The 18,349-nt window shown below is 38.6% G+C and overlaps 1 protein-coding gene across 6 annotated transcripts in view; it reads right to left on the bottom strand.

Annotated features, from left to right (window-relative positions):
* Nucleotides 1-18,349, bottom strand: part of TBL1X (transducin beta like 1 X-linked) — a 193,041-nt gene that overhangs the window by 53,100 nt on the left and 121,592 nt on the right. For 4 of the 6 annotated variants that reach the window (XM_048328885.1, XM_048328877.1, XM_048328905.1 and 1 more), the window contains one exon: nucleotides 1,057-1,164. The exons of the other annotated variants lie outside the window; for them this stretch is intronic. In XM_048328885.1, coding sequence (XP_048184842.1) covers nucleotides 1,057-1,114 — 58 coding nt within the window. In that variant the 5' untranslated portion in view covers nucleotides 1,115-1,164. The remainder of the gene's footprint in view (nucleotides 1-1,056; nucleotides 1,165-18,349) is intronic. 6 annotated transcript variants of the gene reach the window in all.

The following is an 18,349-nucleotide window of genomic DNA, read 5'->3' as shown; positions in this document are numbered from 1 at the left end:
GACCAAACCCTAAAAAGGATGATTAACCTTAACTTCAGTGGAGATTCTTCGCATAGGTATTTGGTTTCCTGGGACTGAAGTAGTCTTGAAAGTAGAAGAAACAACTCAAAATAATGTATCTAATGAATACTAGTTACTGTGACCAACAGAAGCAGGCTAAGGCCATATCTTCTACCTGCTGGAATTTTGATTCTTTGTACAAGACATCCCTCAGGTCTTGAGGGTTTATTCTAAAACTGGCTTCAAGTCTTCTGACAGGATAACATCTATTTTCCACAGATTTGTTTGTTTGTTTGTTTCAGTATGTGAAACATGAAATATTTTTAGCAAATTCTACTTTTACCAACAAAGGGTTGTAATGTTGGTTATAAATCCTTTGTCAATGTTTCTCAGCTCCCCTATCATCTCTACAGTAACAGAACATTTTCCATTAGCTAAGAGATTTTCTACTTCTTGCAGTCAAAGAGTGGAAAGAAGATTATGGAAACAAACCCAAAATGTAAGCTTCAATTTCATTTTTTAAAAACATTTTAAAGCCCCATGGTATTTTCCAATTTGAAAACAGATAGAGGTGGAAGTGCTACTGAGACAGAGCCATGCTGACACTGTTCAGATCAGTTTACATACATAGCAACCCTAAAAGTGGTCTAAAACATCAGAAACTTGCACCCAAATTTCTGTTTATAGCCAACATAAACCCAATGTAAACAATTTCAAGTAGCTAAGCAGAAAAAAGATACAACATACACATGCTTTTTGCCTCTGCTGCCAAAAATGACTTTGGTAGACACGATATAACTACCAAAACATTTGTTAACATAATGTTATTTACCTCCTTGTTTTGCTTAACTGCAATGTTTATTTTGTACCTGTGCATGTTTGCACTTTTATTATGTTCTAGACCATGATTTCAAAGAAACATGGGTATTCAGTCTGAGTATATCAGTCTGAAACACTCAAGGCAACATTGCTAGAGCAATATCATGCAAAAAGGCAATTTTCCCATTTCATTTATGACCAGAAGTTATGAAGAAGTTATGATGACAAGGAATTTACCCGATTCCTGGAGATAGCGATACACCAAGAAATTCACTTCGTCACTGGTTATGCTCATCTTAGCCCAACCTCAATATGATGAGGTTTACGAGAAGTGTGATCCACGCTCTGTTCAAAGGGAGAGAAAAGAACAGGTTTGTTTTACCTTAATTTACTATGAAATGTGTTATCAAAACAGAGGTGGGAATTGTTAAGGTATTTAAAGATGTCATACAGTTATTAGAGCTGTAACATCCCAGTGTGAGGCATCCATTAAAAATTGTGAATCAAGTATGCAGGCTGTACTGCACCTTCTCTTACAACACAGGAACAGTATTTAACATATATGAGAGTCAGAGGGAACATTTTAAATATTGGAAGACTTTTCTAATGTCAACTCTTGTACTTGCGTGGCTTTACTACAGGTTCTTTGGAGACTTCTCTTTACTGTGTGAGCATTTTCTTCTCAGAACTGATGGCAATTACAGTCACGTATAACACACCAAATTATAAGGTTTTTGCAGCCCTGAATTTGTAATCCAGTTTTTTGTCCAGTCGTTCATCCACTAAAGACAGATTCTTTCCTCAGAAAACCATGTTACACAATGAATGGGGCAGAGGGGAAGAGAAAGAGAGAGAACACCATATACCTTGAGCCAACAAGGAAGACAAATATCCTTGCATTATATAAAGCTGTAATGTTATAATGTCTCTGTTGATTAATGGTGAGCAAGAATTACACTCCAATTTTTCATTTAAGTAATCGCAACCTTTAGGATGACGGTTTTACATTACTATTTTGGGCATATACTCTGGCAATAAAAACACTGGGTTTAGATGATAAATTTGTTTTGAACGTTTTCCATTAAATCTTGATGATTCATTTCTGTTTGGGAATCTGACTTAAGTAGTGTGGTTTTAAAAGACCGAAGTACTTCTCAGACATAAACTTTGCAGCTGTGTCAGCCACACCATACCTATAAGTGATCACGTACAGCTTTGGCCGCAGAGGCACACACTGGGCTCTCACCGCGCACTACAAATGAAAGACCGTAGGCGTGTGCCGGGTGTTTTGATTTCCCACATGTCTCTTCTTGGCAAGAGGAAAGGTTGTCTTTGTTCATCGAAAACCTCTTCAGTAATTCCTGCTGCCTAAAGTAGCACCTGCTACTGCAGGTGATGCTGATCTACGATGTTTCCCCTGCTGATGGTCTAAACCAGCAGGTCACTCATGACTGTAACAGATGTCTTTGCATATTTATGTAAATAGAGGTCTTTCGAACCCTGGTAAGCCTTTTATTATCCCACGCTGTATTTCATCAATAGCTCGGATGCTGGTTTTCCATATGAAACCATAGCTTGCTAATTTGGCAGACATCTTCCTCAAATACTTGAGTCTTAATTGTTACAGTTTGCATTTCATGGAAAACAGGAAGAAACAAAGTACTGAAAATCATTCAGTCTCTGTAAGGAAAATTTCATCTCCTTTGGAAAGGATGAACACTTTCTGCTAAGATTCTGGCTGAGGACAGCATCAGCTGTACCCAACATCCATTCCCGTCACACATGCCACGTATTGCCCTGGGAAGCCACTCATTCTCTTTTCTCCTCAATACCTCATCTGTAAAATGGGCTCAAACATCTCCGGCACATGATGAGGAGACTGGAAGCACTGATAGTGGTAAGGACTTAAGTTGCCAAGGCTGGCAACTGCAGGCAGTGAAAGCACCACTTCCAGTATAACTTTATACACACTTCTTCCAGATAAACAGACTTGTACCTGAATAATTAATAACCCCCTGTGACCTTTTTGCATAATCATCACTGTACAATTAAGAACAAGACAGACATTCACGGCAACAGTTAAGGCCATTTTCTTCTCCAAGTGCTTAAAATGTATCTGTATCATTGCTATGGCCATGATAGTAATAAATCAAGAGATTTGATAGCTGTGGGTTGAAAAACCCCCCCCCACTTTTAAAAGCGTTTTATAAATAGCTGTTTCAGAGTTTGGTGGTAGGAAAGTCGGTAAAGATGAAACCTCTTACAAAAATTCAGCTTCAGCAATGACGTACTCTGTGGTAAGATGAACTTTGTTTAAAAAAAAAAAAAAATTACAAATGCCATTTCTGGGTGCATACTGCCAATTTAAGACATTAACATGGTATTTCCCACATACAGAGGTTTACTTTGGGAAAGGGAAAGGAAGAATGCTGGGTTTTGTTTATTTTTCTAAAGATGACTTTTCTTAAATTAATTAAAATCAGAGAAAATGAGCATGATTGCAAAATAAATTGTCTCCCAGCTCCAGAAAAAAACCACTCTATAGCAGCTACCTTTGTATCAGAATCCAAAACACACCAAGTAATAGTTGGATTTACAATGCATTTTCCCTGAAGTCAGTCAAAAGGAATTACTTTGACATATGTGTCAGATCATATCTTTATACACATATTGTTACCATGCCACAAATAACCAGATGATCTCCACTAATACATTTAAGGTTTCTTCCCTCCCACAGATGCCAGTGTAGCAATCAGATACACAACTGTAAAGCTTTTACCAGTCCAAAGCAAGACACAGATTTTGGCTTTTACCCAGAGAAATCTATTCATTAGAAATTTGGCTGACCATGCTCAATTTCATTAATGCTCTTTCTGATTCCCTTCTTCTCTGCAAATAAACAGTTCAAATAAAGTAGATAAAAAAGACATGGTGGGGAGAAGAGGAACATCCTAATGTTTTGTGTATCTCCAAGATTGATTCATAAGGAACAAACAACTAGCCTCCCCCTCAATACATTTTTTAATTGTAGAAATGTAAACTTCTGTAGGAAATCACAGAAACTTTCAGTTACCACTGTGATAGATTTATTTCTGCTAATTGATGGTCTCCTTTTGTTACTGACAAGTGGTATTACCTAGATTAATAGTTTTTTATAAGAAATAACATCTTAATTCTTCAAAATGTCAAGAGGACTAACAAAAAGCATTCAAACATGTTTGAACTTTCTTTACTTGAAACACTTTTTCCTGCACCCAATTACACATAATGGGAAGTTCTATTCACTTCAACCTTGCTTTAAGAATTTGGGTTGTGATCCTGTAGATATTTAAGAGTGCCCAAACATGTGACCTGAGCTGATTAAGACTTCCCAAAGTATAATGGATGCAAAACATACAAACTCCATCAGTGGATGGATGGGTTGTCAAGATCATGCAAAATTTAATTACTTTAAACAAACACTCAGCTCTTAGTTCTACCAGGATAGGTTTGCAGAAATGCTTCCCATATAGGGGCAAAAATCTGGGACATTATCTCAAATACCACAATTGTGCTTCTAGGGCTGCTTGTCTTTTGCTGAATCAAGTGGTTCACCTGGCGTTGAGCTGCCTCCAGTGAAGCTAAAACTGCAGCATGCTTCCCTGTGCTCTGGGCAGCCAGGATAGCCTGCTTCCTGGAGTAACCACACGACCTGATTTGGCTCTGTGCACCAACAAACCACTGTTCTCAAGTTAAACCTTCCTGCAGCACTGGGAATCCTGCTAATGGGCCATGCAAGTGGCTCTAGAGAAGGCAGCCTCATGTATAGCCATGGTTTAGCACAGTGATAGCCAGGTCAGCTAAGAATAGTTTATTTACATCCATCATCCCCTTACTCAAGGGTTGCTCTTCCTTTGCCAGGCATATTTTAGCACTGCTGCCATAAATAAGGGAGATCTGGCTGAAGAATCAAGGAAAAATAACCTTTTCAATTTTGAAATAACATCTAAAGACAGCTCCTCCGCCTCTTTTCTAAATCATGCTCACAGGGTCCTCCAGGGCTGTGTCTTGCCCTCCAGGCCAACCCCAGGGCAGGGGACGGCCGAAGTTATTTCAGGAAATTAGTTTACATTTGCTACTTGAAGCAGCATGCCATCCATAGAGACTGGGAATTACCAGTCAATCTTCCCCTCGGAAGGTGGAAACAGGTCAGACACTTAGGGAAAACACCCAAACTAAAACCTAAACCTGAAACCTAAATAGGAACTCAGGCACTTCCCATTTGTGCATCCAGCCCTGCTGACAGAAATTTATCAGATGGCTGGTCTGACCCTCATCTTAAACCTTGAAAAATTCTGCAAGTTCCAGTCTGCATTAACTGAGTGCTGAGCAGCTGTCAACTTTTGGGGAGGGTTTTTTTGTGGTCATTATGGTAAAATAAACACTGTCCCCTTCTCCCCTCACAACCCCCCTTGCCTCCAAACCCCAGCTGAAACACACAAATTTTCATTTATTTCCTGCAGAGGCCAAAATGTCTTTTCACAACTGAAATCTTAATGACAACAACAACATTGTCATTAAAATGATAGGGAGGTATGTAGAGAAATTGTGTATTTGCTTTGGGGAAAAAAAGGCAAAAAGCAGAGGTTCCATAAAAATGAAAACATTCCAGAAAGTTCTAACATTTAGTGTTGACTTGATGCCCTGCTGCATGGGAACCAGAGTACACACACTTGTGCTCCCAGTTTCTCACCCAAGATGGATCTATGCACCAAAGTGCATCTCTCAGGACCCAATATGGTCTCCCCATCTCAGAGAAGAGAATGTGAACATAATTACTAAAACAGACTCTAGGAAGGCACCGTGACAGCACAGCCAAATCAATGTGTTACTGTTTTGTATATGCTCTGTAGTTTAATGAAAAACATTTCCCAAAGCCAGAAGCCACTTCTCACAAAATGAGTCATTTAGGCAATCTCTGTGTTTTCTGTTGAAAAATACTTTCATCAGAAACTTTCAATGAGCCCTACACTTCTGTATTTCTCAGATGTGTCTTACCATAGAGCCAGAACAGAGTCAGTAGCCAGCAGCTCTTCCCCAAAGGCTAACAAGCTCTGCTTGGCCCTCAGCAAAGCATTCCTCAGTCTTGGCTTTTATCACAGCTGCCTCTTCTTGTGGAGAAACTCCAGTATGCTGCTTTCTCAAAATGCCAAACCAGACTTCTGGGAGAGGAAAAGAGCACACTCTGCTTCTTCTCCCCTCACAGTCTCTCCTGCCATTTCATGAAACTAAACAGTAGAACATCTTTTTTTTACAAGTATCCTTACACGGGAATTGAGACCATCACACTCCTGATTACAATGTATGAAACAGGGAAGAATGGTTCTTTCCAAACTCCACTCATGTCAGTGACCAAATTAACAGTGAGCCCTGTTCAAAATGCAGCTTGTGCAAGCATGACTTCCTGACTCCTCCTTGTAAGGCTTGATCAAGACACCTTGCTTCAAAAAAACTAAATCTAAACAGTTGGCCCTTCTAGAGATCTTGCACTTAAGAAAGCAAATAAAGATGTGCTCACAGTAAGAGCTGCACCGTATTTCCCTGGCCTTTCTTAATGAGGATACAAGTATGTTAATTATCTTCACTGTGTAAATGATTACCACATGTCACCCAAACCACGTAGTGACAAAAATGAGGCAATTCAAATATCTCAGATCTACTGTTCTACACTTGTTACAGATGCTTACAGATGTCTTTGCATCATTTATACTGTCAATATTTTGAAGCTTTCTTTACAAGAGCAGTAGCAAATTTGTTGTTTTGGGGAAAACAAAAGCTGAGACTCCCCAGAACAGAATGATCTCCTTTAGGAATGGTTATTGAGTTGTACAGTATGCACTGTCTCACTTAGACGTCTGTCACCCATGTTTAGAGCACATCAGTAAGGACAGGGACCTCAGGAACAAAGTAATTGGCTTGTCAGAAATCCTGCACTGCCAAATGTTAAGCCTGGCTCTTATTTTGTTTTTAAGTCTATTTATTTACAGAGACCTTCTGCTGATTTTTAAAAGACCACACTAAACCTAAACAAACCTGGGGAGCCACAGCTCATTCCCATTCTCACTGCTGCCTGTAAGACCACACTCCAATGAAAAGTTGCAACAACTGCATCTGTACCTGAGAACTTCAGAAAAAATGGCATGGATATAATAAAAGCCTAGCTTGGATCCTGACACATTAGGGTATCTCATACTATTAGCTAGTGAGCTCAACCATATCAGTGTTCCAAATCTGGTGCCAATCAGAGAAAAAGGAGGAATACCACCTATACACATGTGGTAGTGATCAATTAACCTGCAATTCTGCCTTCAAAAGGTCACTCTTGATGAATCAAATGCCGTACGGACAAACCTCGCAAAAATGAGGTTTTCATTTAAATAAAATCAAAACGTTATTCAGACAGAAGGTTGGTTTACCATGCAATATCTATAAAGAGGTGCCTTTGAAAAACTGAATCTTTAAATCATAACTGTTCCTACTGTATTTATTATTTTAAAAATCTGCAATGGATTATCAAAATGGTTGTCCAGTCTTGGAAAAAACGTTAACAAAATAACACATCATCCAGTAAACTATCAAAAAATAAAATCAAGGAAAAAAAAGTATCACAAAGATATTTATAAAAAATAATTTGGCCAGTTAAACACTCTGGTGGACATTATTGCAGAAAATTTCATTTCTGCATGAATACTACTTTTCATTAAATTATAAATTACCTTTCAAACTGAAGAGCCATTTGGAACCAAACCCACATCAATTTATTTAAAGAAAGGGCAACGAGAGATATTCCAACAATTCGTAAGTGCTATTCAAACATTTTTCAATTAATCAACAATTCCCTGAGCAAAATAACTAATCATCAACAAAAGACAAGCCTTTAATCACCAAATTCCCAGCAAACTTCACTTCCTCTATCAAAAGATTCTGAACTGTGCATCAGATCTTTCATACTTATAATCCCTTAGTTTGATCAGGTGGTTCAGTTCTCAGCTGGTTTACTTAATTACATCAGCTTTCAGCATTTCACTCTAAGAGTTCAAGTGGATCTTTTCCAACTGCCTTTGCTGCAGAATGAAACGGGTTTTCCAGTATTGATTTTTCCTTTTTTGTCTCTTTGCTAGGGGCAAAAAAAGGAAAAAACCCCACAACTGCTCTTCATAATTAGTGCAATTGTGCTATACCTCTTTTACAGGTTCATTCTAAGAAGAGGCACCTTCGATTTTTTTAATAAACAGAAATATTGTTTACACTAATATATTATATGGAAAGCTCTGGAAAGCCAAAAATAGACTAATGGGAAAGCAACGATTGACAGTAGACCTAGAGCTTACAAATGAAATGAAAATAATTGTTTTAAAATAAAAAAGGAAGGAATTACAGAGGCTTGAGAAATCAAAACACGATTGGATTTAGTTTGAGAACCAAGATACCTCATCACTCTTGGAACAACTGAAGTCAATTGGGAATGCTGCCACCAAACAGAACCAAGGATTTTCTTCCTTACATGAGCACAAAATGGCAATTAGGACAAACCAAAGGACAATGGTATGTGACCACTCATTTCAAACCAATTAGGCCAAAATACATGATTGTCTGATGGTGCAGTAACTGACTGTCTGTGTGCACGTGCGTTTCCATGCACGTCATGCAACAAAAATGTGCTTTAAATCTTACAAGTAATGCTATGTGCTGAAAAATGTTAAGGAAGATTGCAACTTTAAAAAGATGGCACAATTGCTCTAGTGATATTCGATTTTCTTTAATTTTGGCAAGAGGGCAAATGTATTAATACTACCTAAAATTTAACTTTTCACTTAATATACCTGGATTTGAACCTCGACAAAACAAAACATTAGCATTTAAATTTTTCATCTGTACTTCACCTTCAGAGTTTCAAGGTGAAATGAATGTGATGACATGAGTTCCCACCAGAACTGGTTGTACCTGATTCATATGCAAGTAAAATAACACAGCAGAACTTTTAGAATGAACATTCCCCCCAAAAATCTAGAATAAAGTGTAGTTTCTTTTTCAGTTGATACTTAATAGTAAGTATACGCTAAAATAAATGTGAAGTATCTTGAGTCCTGAGCTGGTCTGTAAGAACAGGCACAGGCAGGCACCGTGATGAGACAGGCCATGGTCTAGTAGAGAAAACACTGGCTTTGAGGTGACATTGTGTGGCTGGGACACAAAAGGAGCTTCCAGAAACTTCCAAAAGGCTCAGAGCCGTCTGCTATATGGGCAGTGGGGATTACCAGCCATGGCACTCATTTTAAATGTGGCAATTGCAGGGCAAGGAACACAAGAGCGATGGGCCTGGAAGGACAAATGAGAGACAGTCTGAAGGCCTTGTCCAAAAGACAGAATATCTGAACAAGGCTTTTTTGATCATTTCTGATTTTTATCTTTGCTGCCAAAAATGGCAAAACTGGTAGCTGGGGCCAAAATCCTGATTTTTCCAAACACATCTGAGTGCTTAACTGCAGAACTGGGTTGTGTCTTGATTGTGCACCTTATTTTTGAAGAGCGAGGTTAGGATAAAACATCCATGTGTGGTTTTTTACCATGTTCCTTACACAAACTGTTTCCTACACCACCCTGAGGGTAAATCCTTGTTATAAAAGCCAGACCACTACCACCTTACTGGCTGCAGTAGTGTCAGTGCCCAGTACAGTTGTTGGTACTTCCAGTACCCAACATGCTACAGACAGGTCGCCTGAGCACCACCAGACCATGGAAATGGCAGGCAGAGGAGTGAGCGCAAAGGGCTTTGAGACTTGGTCCTGTATCTTGTCCCTTTGTCCCAGAGCTGTGGGGCACCCCCAAAGCTCTCCAGGCAACTGGCAGCACAGACACAGCACCACCGCCATGCAGGAGGGCCTGTTTGTCCACATACCTGCCGGTTTGTGTGCTACATCCCTCCCATAGGACCCAGACATCCAGTAAAACCTGTTTCAACTCCATGCACGTATCAATTTCAACCTGGTTTAGTATCTTTCAGGACAGCTTGACACAAGTACAGTTGGAGAAAAACTAAAGAGTGAAGACCATTCTGGTACTGTCTCATGACAACACTGGTAACCTGCGTGATAAAGTCTACTCTCGGGCTTGGCAAAGCTCTACTTGAGATAAACCAGCACAAATCTGTGCTAGGCTAACCAACTTACAGTCTTCTACCCATGCAGGCTGGCCCCACACAGCTGCAGGTTCCTAGAAGCAGTGGACAGGAGATGGACCAGCATTGTCCATCACATGTGGGAGGTGGAGATGGTCTCATCTCTGACACCTCACAATCTGAGATGTGCCGAGCGAGTGACAGCCACAAAGGTCTAGAGAGCAGCAGGGAGCTGCAGCAGCTCAGCTAGTTCATGTCTGGATGGCCTCAGGCAAAGGGAATGTGCAGCAATGTCATTAAGGGGGTGTGTTTTTATTAGTTTCTGCTAATAAGCTTAGCAGATGTTACTGGAAACAGTTTGATGTTATTTTTCCATCATTTTCAATGTTTTTTTCCCCCTCAGCAAGTAAAGGGAGTAGATCTTCCCACACATTTCAACCTTCACTTGTTTCCCCTGTAGTATTGTTAAAAATGTATCTGAAGATTTTCTTTATTTTTATTACTATTACTGTACAAAGGGAAAAAGAACTTTCCCCACGTGTCTGTAATTCCAAAATAGGTGAAAGGATTATACTCCAAATTAATGAAGAAAAATACTTTTCAGACTCACAGCATGGAAAATTTCAGCCCCCAAAACAAGTATTTTGTAAATTTTAGAATATATAAAAACAAAGAACTATAATGGAAACTATTTCAAACTTTTATTATAGCAGTTCCTATTATAAACTATTTATAAAGATTTTAACTATGGCTATAAATACTTCATGTTTTCCCTTGAATAATCCTAAGAGAACGTCAATGTTAAAAGCTGTAAGGACAAAGATTACATAGGGTGGTGCAACACAACAGAAAAATATATACATAAATTCAGGGTATTTCACTGCTGTGTATTTAGATCTTAGTGGAAATCTGTTGCAGTGGTTTTTTGTACGTGTGTGTTCATCTTTTTTTTTTTAACATAACTATCTGCCTTATATTGGTTTGAGCTCTAGAGAAGGGTTATTAAATGTCTCCATTTTACAAAAGGTATAGGACTACTTTCCTTGTTGGAAGGTGTAGAGGGAAGGAAGAAGGATGGAGGGAAATAATTTGCTTTTGAAGAATGCCTGCAGAAACTTCTAAGCAACCACTAAAGTAAAAGCTTATTTCTAGGTTATTCTTCTGCATTCACACTGCCAAATATTTTATAGAGAAACTTTGCATTAAAAATCAATAGAAAGAATTAAGGGTGAGAAATTTCTGTCTTATAAAAACTACCTCAACCGCCAACTTCAGATACTGATTTATCTTTCTTTCAACTTTTCCTCTCGACGTTCTATATCCAGGATTTAAATAGCAAAGAAAAATTCACACACAGCGTATCCAGTAATGCAATCCAAGTTGTACAACACTATCATACATATTATCTGCCTTTTCATCCATCCTCCCTCCTTTACATGCTGTAATTGGCCAAGAGGGGTGAGGCGGTTTCTTCACCATTTCAGACTTTCCTGGCTTTCCGTGGGTGAAGAATGAACAACACAAAAAGACAGAGAATCACATTTCTGGTGGCAGCAACATGAAGTCCTACACAGCCCTAATATAAATAGCAAAGTCTATAGATTAAAAGGCAATGCTAAGAGGAAAGCTTTTTAACCTATTTTTTGAAAAAGCTAAACAGCCTAGAAACTAAGATGAACTAAAAAATCCTTGGGGAGTCAGAGACAGACATGACATAATCTAAGGTTTTCAAAAAAAAAATTCAGTTAAATACTTCTCAGGAAGGATTTTAATATATTAGGACACAGCTATTAGTTAGCTCAGATTAAATAAAAAAAGCACTCCCCTGCTTTAAAAAAAATCAAGATACAGAGAACTGAAGCCTTAAACCCATACATACAGAGTTTGAGAAGCTTTTAAAGGTTTTAATCTCTAGACAAGAATCACTTTATCAGAGAATAAAATGATTCTACATTTTTGACCTTCCCTCTAAGAAGGACTCTAGGGAAGCTAGGGGTGATCAGAAGGGTTGAAGTTGATGTCAATCATAGGCTTGCTATTACAGAAATACTATGAAAGCTGCTGAACACCAGTAGGATTTTGGGTACCTACAGGCTTGAAGGTCACAGGCTGGAGGGGATCTCAGGAGGTCTCTAGTCCTACCCCCTGCTCAAAGAAGGGCCAGCTCTGAGGCCAGATCAGGCTGCTCATGGCTTGCAGCCTTCAGAGTTTGAAACTCTCCTCAGACAGGGATGGCAAAGAATCTTGGGGGGACCTCACTCCCCATGGGAACACCTCAGAAAAAGCTTCTCCTTAAACCCAGTCTAAACCTGTTGCAACTTGTACTTCTTGTCTCTTGCCCTCCCAGCCTGCGCCACTGTGACGGGCCCGGCTCCATCTCCTCAAGGACTTCCTGTGGGTGCTCAGAGGCTGCCAGGTGCCTCCAAAGCCATCCCTTCTCCAGGCTGCCCTTCTCCCCCACTCCCTCCTCACACTGCGAGTGCTCCAGCCCCACTGCCTTGGGTCCTCCCAAGCACCTTCCAGCTTGTCCACATCTTTCCTGTGTCAGGTGACAAAATCAGACACAGTATCTGAATGTGGTCTGATGAGAGTCACACAGACAGGGACAATCCCTTCCCTTGATCACCTGGCTGCACTCCCACTCACACTGCCCAGATTATTTGTTTCTTCTAGTTCAGACAAAAAGAAATGACACCAGGATTATAAAGAGGCAAAACCTCCATATGGCTTTAAAATGACCACCAGTACCAGCATGAATTCAAGGGAAGCAATTTTTCCAAACTGGAACAACCTTACTCATTGTCCTCTTTACTAATTTTATTTGGAAAAAGAAATTTTATTTGGAAAAGACATGCAGGAAGGTAGATAGGGTAACACTCCATACTGTCATGCCTATTAGATCTTCTAAGGATACTGTAACCAAGTGGGTATTTCAGTCATCCAGCTCCTGGAACATAATTCTCAAAGACTAGTTAGCTATGAAATTCCCTCTGCAAGGAATGGGGAGAGTTATGTGCCTGTTTCAAAGATTTATGTGTTTTCCTGTAGACGTGGATTAGACACTTGTCTGAGACTGGGATTCATTGCTTCAAATTTCCGCTCCAAATCCAGGCTCCAATTTGTATTTTTGGCTGTGGAGAATTGACTCAGAATTTTTATTTGAAAAAAAAAAAAAAAAAGGAGAAATGTGGAAGTGGTAAAACAGATTTAAGAGACTGAAGATTAAAGTATTCACTTAAGAATTAGCAGGTTCAAACTTGCATTTTCCAGCTCCCAGAAGAGCACACTTTACACCTGGTTACAGGTTGCTGAAACAAAACCACTATGGAGCAAAAAATGAGAGACTTGCAAGGAATGGGAAAAGCAGCAAGGATCTGTTACTGCTCTTAATTAATAAACCACGTGTTTATTGCAAGTATCTGGTTGCTGAATCATGAACCATACACATTTCAATATTTTTCAGCATCAATGAAAAATTAATTCAAGAATGAGCATTTGTCCAAAGATAAATTTTCTTTCATTTTTTTCCACTCTTCAGCACTCTTTTTTTCATATGTTTTACATTTCCTTATTAAGAGAAGATAAAATTGGTCTCTTCTTATTTCTACAGAAACTCAAGGGCCTTTGTAGTATTATGCAAGGAGCAGACATCAACATCTATATTTAAGCATGACATATTATAAGCTTGTATTATAATTTATAATTTGACTCCATTTTAACTATTTGGACTGTAAAGCTCCACAGTGAGTCTGCCTCAGGCAAGTTTTTTTTTTTTCTGGGAGGCATAAGCCAAAATAGTTCCGTCGTTTCAGAGTGAAGGGGGGGAAAACCCAATTTTGCCAATATTTATACAGTTTCAGTGTTTCAATGAGAATCTCCAGTGCCTCTGTATTTGCAGGGACTTGACGTCTGGCAGAGAGGCTGCTCTCATGGCAAAGAGCCTTTGTTGTCACACTGAAAATCTGTGAAAATTTGACTAAAATAAAGCCTTCTGAAAATACTACTTGTATACGCGTTGCACAGGTTTGTTAGAGGCTGTAATTCAATTATCAAAATATTTTCCTTGTATTAACTTTGCTTCCTACTCAGGAAGGCAGTGCTGTCTCTGACAAAGGCTCCTATCTCTGACAAGGGATCAGAGTCTTTTTACACAAGGGAAAGCAGACACAGGCTGATGCACAGGAAAGGGTGAGGGATGGGACAAGGACTGGGAAGGGCATCATGGCTACAGGCTTGTGGACAGCTGAGATGGTAGTCTCAGGTGTCTCATCTCACTCCAGATAGCAGAGAATTCTTTCTTCCCAACAAGTATTTCAGAGGAAAAAATATTATAATCGAAATATGATTTTTAAATTTCTCTGCTGCTCTTCAAGCTAATTTTTATCAGTCATTTATTCCTGCAGATCTAGACTGGATGATCTTTAATGCCCTGTAGCTCTATTTATTTAGATCTTACTTTTATTATTTTTATGAGTCAAGGATTTTCCTCCTAAGCACTTGTTTATAAGACTTAGCTAGTTTAGGGAATTATTTTTTTAAAAATTGAAAAGTATAATTTAAAAAACAGAGTAAGATTTTTTTCCCCTCTCCCATTTGTTTTTTCTCAGTTAAGCACAGACTTTAATAGCATAGCTGTTTGCTTATAAGGACCTATATTTTACTTGGATCAAATTTAATTTGAAAATTGCTGAAATTTTTAGCTCTTAATAAACTGCTAATATTTAGTCAAGTCCTTCAACCATAAGAAATGCACACAAACACTGTTCAATGCATACTTATTCTCAGGGAGTGCATTCAAAGACAGAAAAGAAACAAAACTTGTCCTTGCCAATGCCACTTTTAACATGGCTCTGCTGTCAGTGAGCAATATTTTGGTACTATAAACTAGAAAAAGGCCCTCAAATAAAATCCATCAGCAAAGAGCTATCACTTAAGTTTTTACTGACTACCAACCTGTAGTGCTGACCAGGAGCTTGAGAAAAGGGATATTCTAAACCCTAATGCCTGCAAAGAAAACCATAAGACTCACAATGATGCAAGAATTTATTTCTTTCTCTTCTTTTAATGATGCCTCAAAATTTAACCTGATGTTTATGAATGTTTACAATTCCTTAGGTCCAGAGGACTGCACCAAACGCTGATGAAGATGATCCTCCTTCCAATCAAAAACCTTGTGAAAGCAATCTTAAAAACAGAGAAGTTTTCACCTATTCTACATTTCATACTAATACATCACTGTTACCTGATTGGGTAATAGCTTTTTGTTCTCTTCAGGAAAAGGAAAAAATACTGGAAAAAAGAAAAAAGGAAAATACTACCACAGATACTTCCTAAAGAAATTTTCCTTTTTAGCCGCTGACACTTTAAGCCCTAACCTATGCACAAGCCTTCCATGATTACTGAAACTGCAAAATACCCTGTAAGACATGTAGTTATTAAAATGCAATGGAGACCTGTTAAACAAACAGCTTTAAATTGTTTTACTTTATGTGAGTTAGCTAGTAAGAGAATTATAGCATATCTGTTTTAAAATTAAACTCTCAGCTTTCTTATTTTAAAACCTGACATGGACACTCCGATACAGCACTTATAAAAAACCCAGATCAAGCAACTTAAGATATTTTTGGGGGAGGGCAGGGGTAATAATTTAGGCACATCTCACTGACAAAGAAAACTGCTTATAATTAGTAATAAAATTTACATTCCTTTTGGAAGGGTTACAATATAAAATGTAGCAAAATAAAATAAAACAATAGGGGGTATTTGTATAAAATCAGTAATGATAACCATAGTCTAAGAAAAGTATAGTTTTATGCACACTCAAATGCCAATTTTCACATTAAGAGATTAATCTCCCACCTCAGGAGTTAACAGTGTCATCATTAGTGACTTTTTATTGTTCTGTATTTTCAAAGAACTCTTAAAATATTAACAAATATGTCTTAAATGTTTCTATGTAGGTTCTGGTGTTACACAGAGGCTCTCAGGATGTGTCATCAACAGTCGAACCATTATGGTCATAAGGCACCACATCCATTCCCTTTCAAAGTGAAGGACCACACTGCATTTGTGACATAATGTGAATATAAATATAAAGCGTGTTTCACAAATTCACATCTCAAGCCTCTCTGATCATTTCAACTGTTAGTAACAAGAACAAAATAATTTCTACTGTTCCTCAAAAAGCAAAACTAACAACAGCCTTTCTAGGCTCACCTGCCTAATAATGCCAGTGTGTAAGAACGGCTCTTAATGCTTCTGACACAACGTATTGAAAAAAGATCAGAAACATTCACCCATGTGTCAGCTGCTCACTTGCCCCCTCAATCCTGCTTTAACTGAGCTTTCAGCTCATCCTGGTTCTGTCTCGGTTACAGCAGCAGCAATCAGCAGAGCTGCATCCATCCTCTCTACTGAACTTCCACAAAGCACCTCTTAATTCGTGCAGATGGTGGCTGACATGCTCATAGTGATGGTTCAAGTGCTCAGTCATCTTCAGATGCCTGACCTCTTGGCTGAGTTGCATACTTTTTACTATAAAAATAAAGGAGAAGTGCAGGAAAGAAAAGCCTGTCAAAGTTAAATGAATTCTTTGAGCATGGAGGTAGAAGTAAATAACAAACAAATCACTGACTTAAAATGAGTTATTATGAATCCAATAGCACTACGAATGCATGCACAGTGTTGTTGTTACTTCATCACTAAGTATGGTCCAGTTCTTCATATTATTAAATTTGCAAAATATTCTGTAAAACGCATAAAGTCACTAGGATGCAATGGATATCTATTATTATCAAATGAAATGCTTAAAATTAATTCATGTGAGCTAACCAGTCAGAGAACAATATCATGTCTCAACTCTTATAATCACTTTTCTAAGCAAATACTCTGTTGCAGCAGGTTAATTTCTAAATTGGGGCAATTGGCTTATCTAAAGTGAAGTTATAACTTTTATTTAATATTTTACAAGGATCCTTTTTGCTTATAAAGACACCTTTATTTAAATTTTGTGCTTATATGAAGTTATTTAAAAGCCAGTTGCTAAAATGCCTCTGAAGTGAAGCTGGAGGGGTAAACCATTTACCCTTGATGCCTACATTCACTAATCCATAGGACACAGAACCATATAACACAAATTACCACAGAGACATAACACATCATCAAGTACCTTACAGTGGGAATGTTAAAATTAAAGTTGCAAAGGCTACAAAACCAGTATGGCCTCTCCTGCCACCTGTTGCTGGAGTCACTTTCTCTCCTGCAAAGGCAAAACCCATTCCCTGAGCTGCTCCCTGGAACCAACCAGCTGCACCTGAGACGAGACATTGTGAACTTGCACATGGGGCAAGGTCTGAGGCAAGCTTGAACTGTGGGGCTTAAATTCAGGAGATTGATGGCAAATTGCATGGTGAGAGAGCTGATGGGCAGGACTGAGCACATGGATGTGCATCCTGGGGACATGGAAGAACTTCAATGACAGGGCAAGGATGCAGGCGCAGCCAAGAAGGAAGAGGCTGCCAGGCTGTGGGATGCAGCCCAGTGAAACAGTGGTGGATGAGAATGCCAGCTGAAGAGAGGCTCCATTCTGAGAGCAAAGAAATGCTTTCCTACTTAATTCCTGCTGTTTAATTGCACCCTCTAATGGTATTTAGGAAACACCATTTACTTTGATTACAGGTGAGGTTATAAAACAGGAAAGTTGCACAATTGCTTCTGCTTCAAGTCGGTATTCTGAAGATTTCACAAGTCCTGGAACACCCACACTACATTCTCTCACTTGAAACCACTCAATGGAGCTCAAAAAACCTGGGAAAAAACCCAGCTTCGATTTCCCCTTCCCCCCCAAGATCACACATGAACGAAGACTTGTATTCAGCAAGTGGAATAAATATGTTACCTTTTTTTCACCAGTGGAACTGCTGCCTGTAACTATACCTCTTACATAAAATGACATTTTTGTCATTCAAGAAATCATCCATATTCTTTAGGTATAAGCAGAATACTCACTCATGTCACTTTCAGAAGTAAGGGATTACACAGAGAAGAATGAAAAACTACTGTGTAAGTATTCGCAAGACAAGATCTGAAACATAACTAATATTAAATATGAAAACACTATTCTGAAGATTTTGCCTTCATTCAGATAGAACATCAAAGTATCCTTGTACGAAGAAAGAACAGATTCTTCCATACTAAATCCTCTTATACCTCTTGAAAAATAGAAAAAATCCAAGTTTCTCATGGTAGTGAGTATATCCTGTATATTCTTCCACATTCAAAAGAAGTGCTTCATTCCTCTTTATACAATTTTAATAAAAAAAGAACCAAACAGGAGACCAAAGAGCTGTGAGCACATCCAAATCTTGTGTTAAT

Source organism: Corvus hawaiiensis, chromosome 2 (genome assembly GCF_020740725.1).
Source record: "Corvus hawaiiensis isolate bCorHaw1 chromosome 2, bCorHaw1.pri.cur, whole genome shotgun sequence".
NCBI lineage: Eukaryota > Metazoa > Chordata > Aves > Passeriformes > Corvidae > Corvus > Corvus hawaiiensis.
Note: the sequence above shows the minus strand (reverse complement) of the source record. Positions and strands in the feature narration are given on the sequence as shown.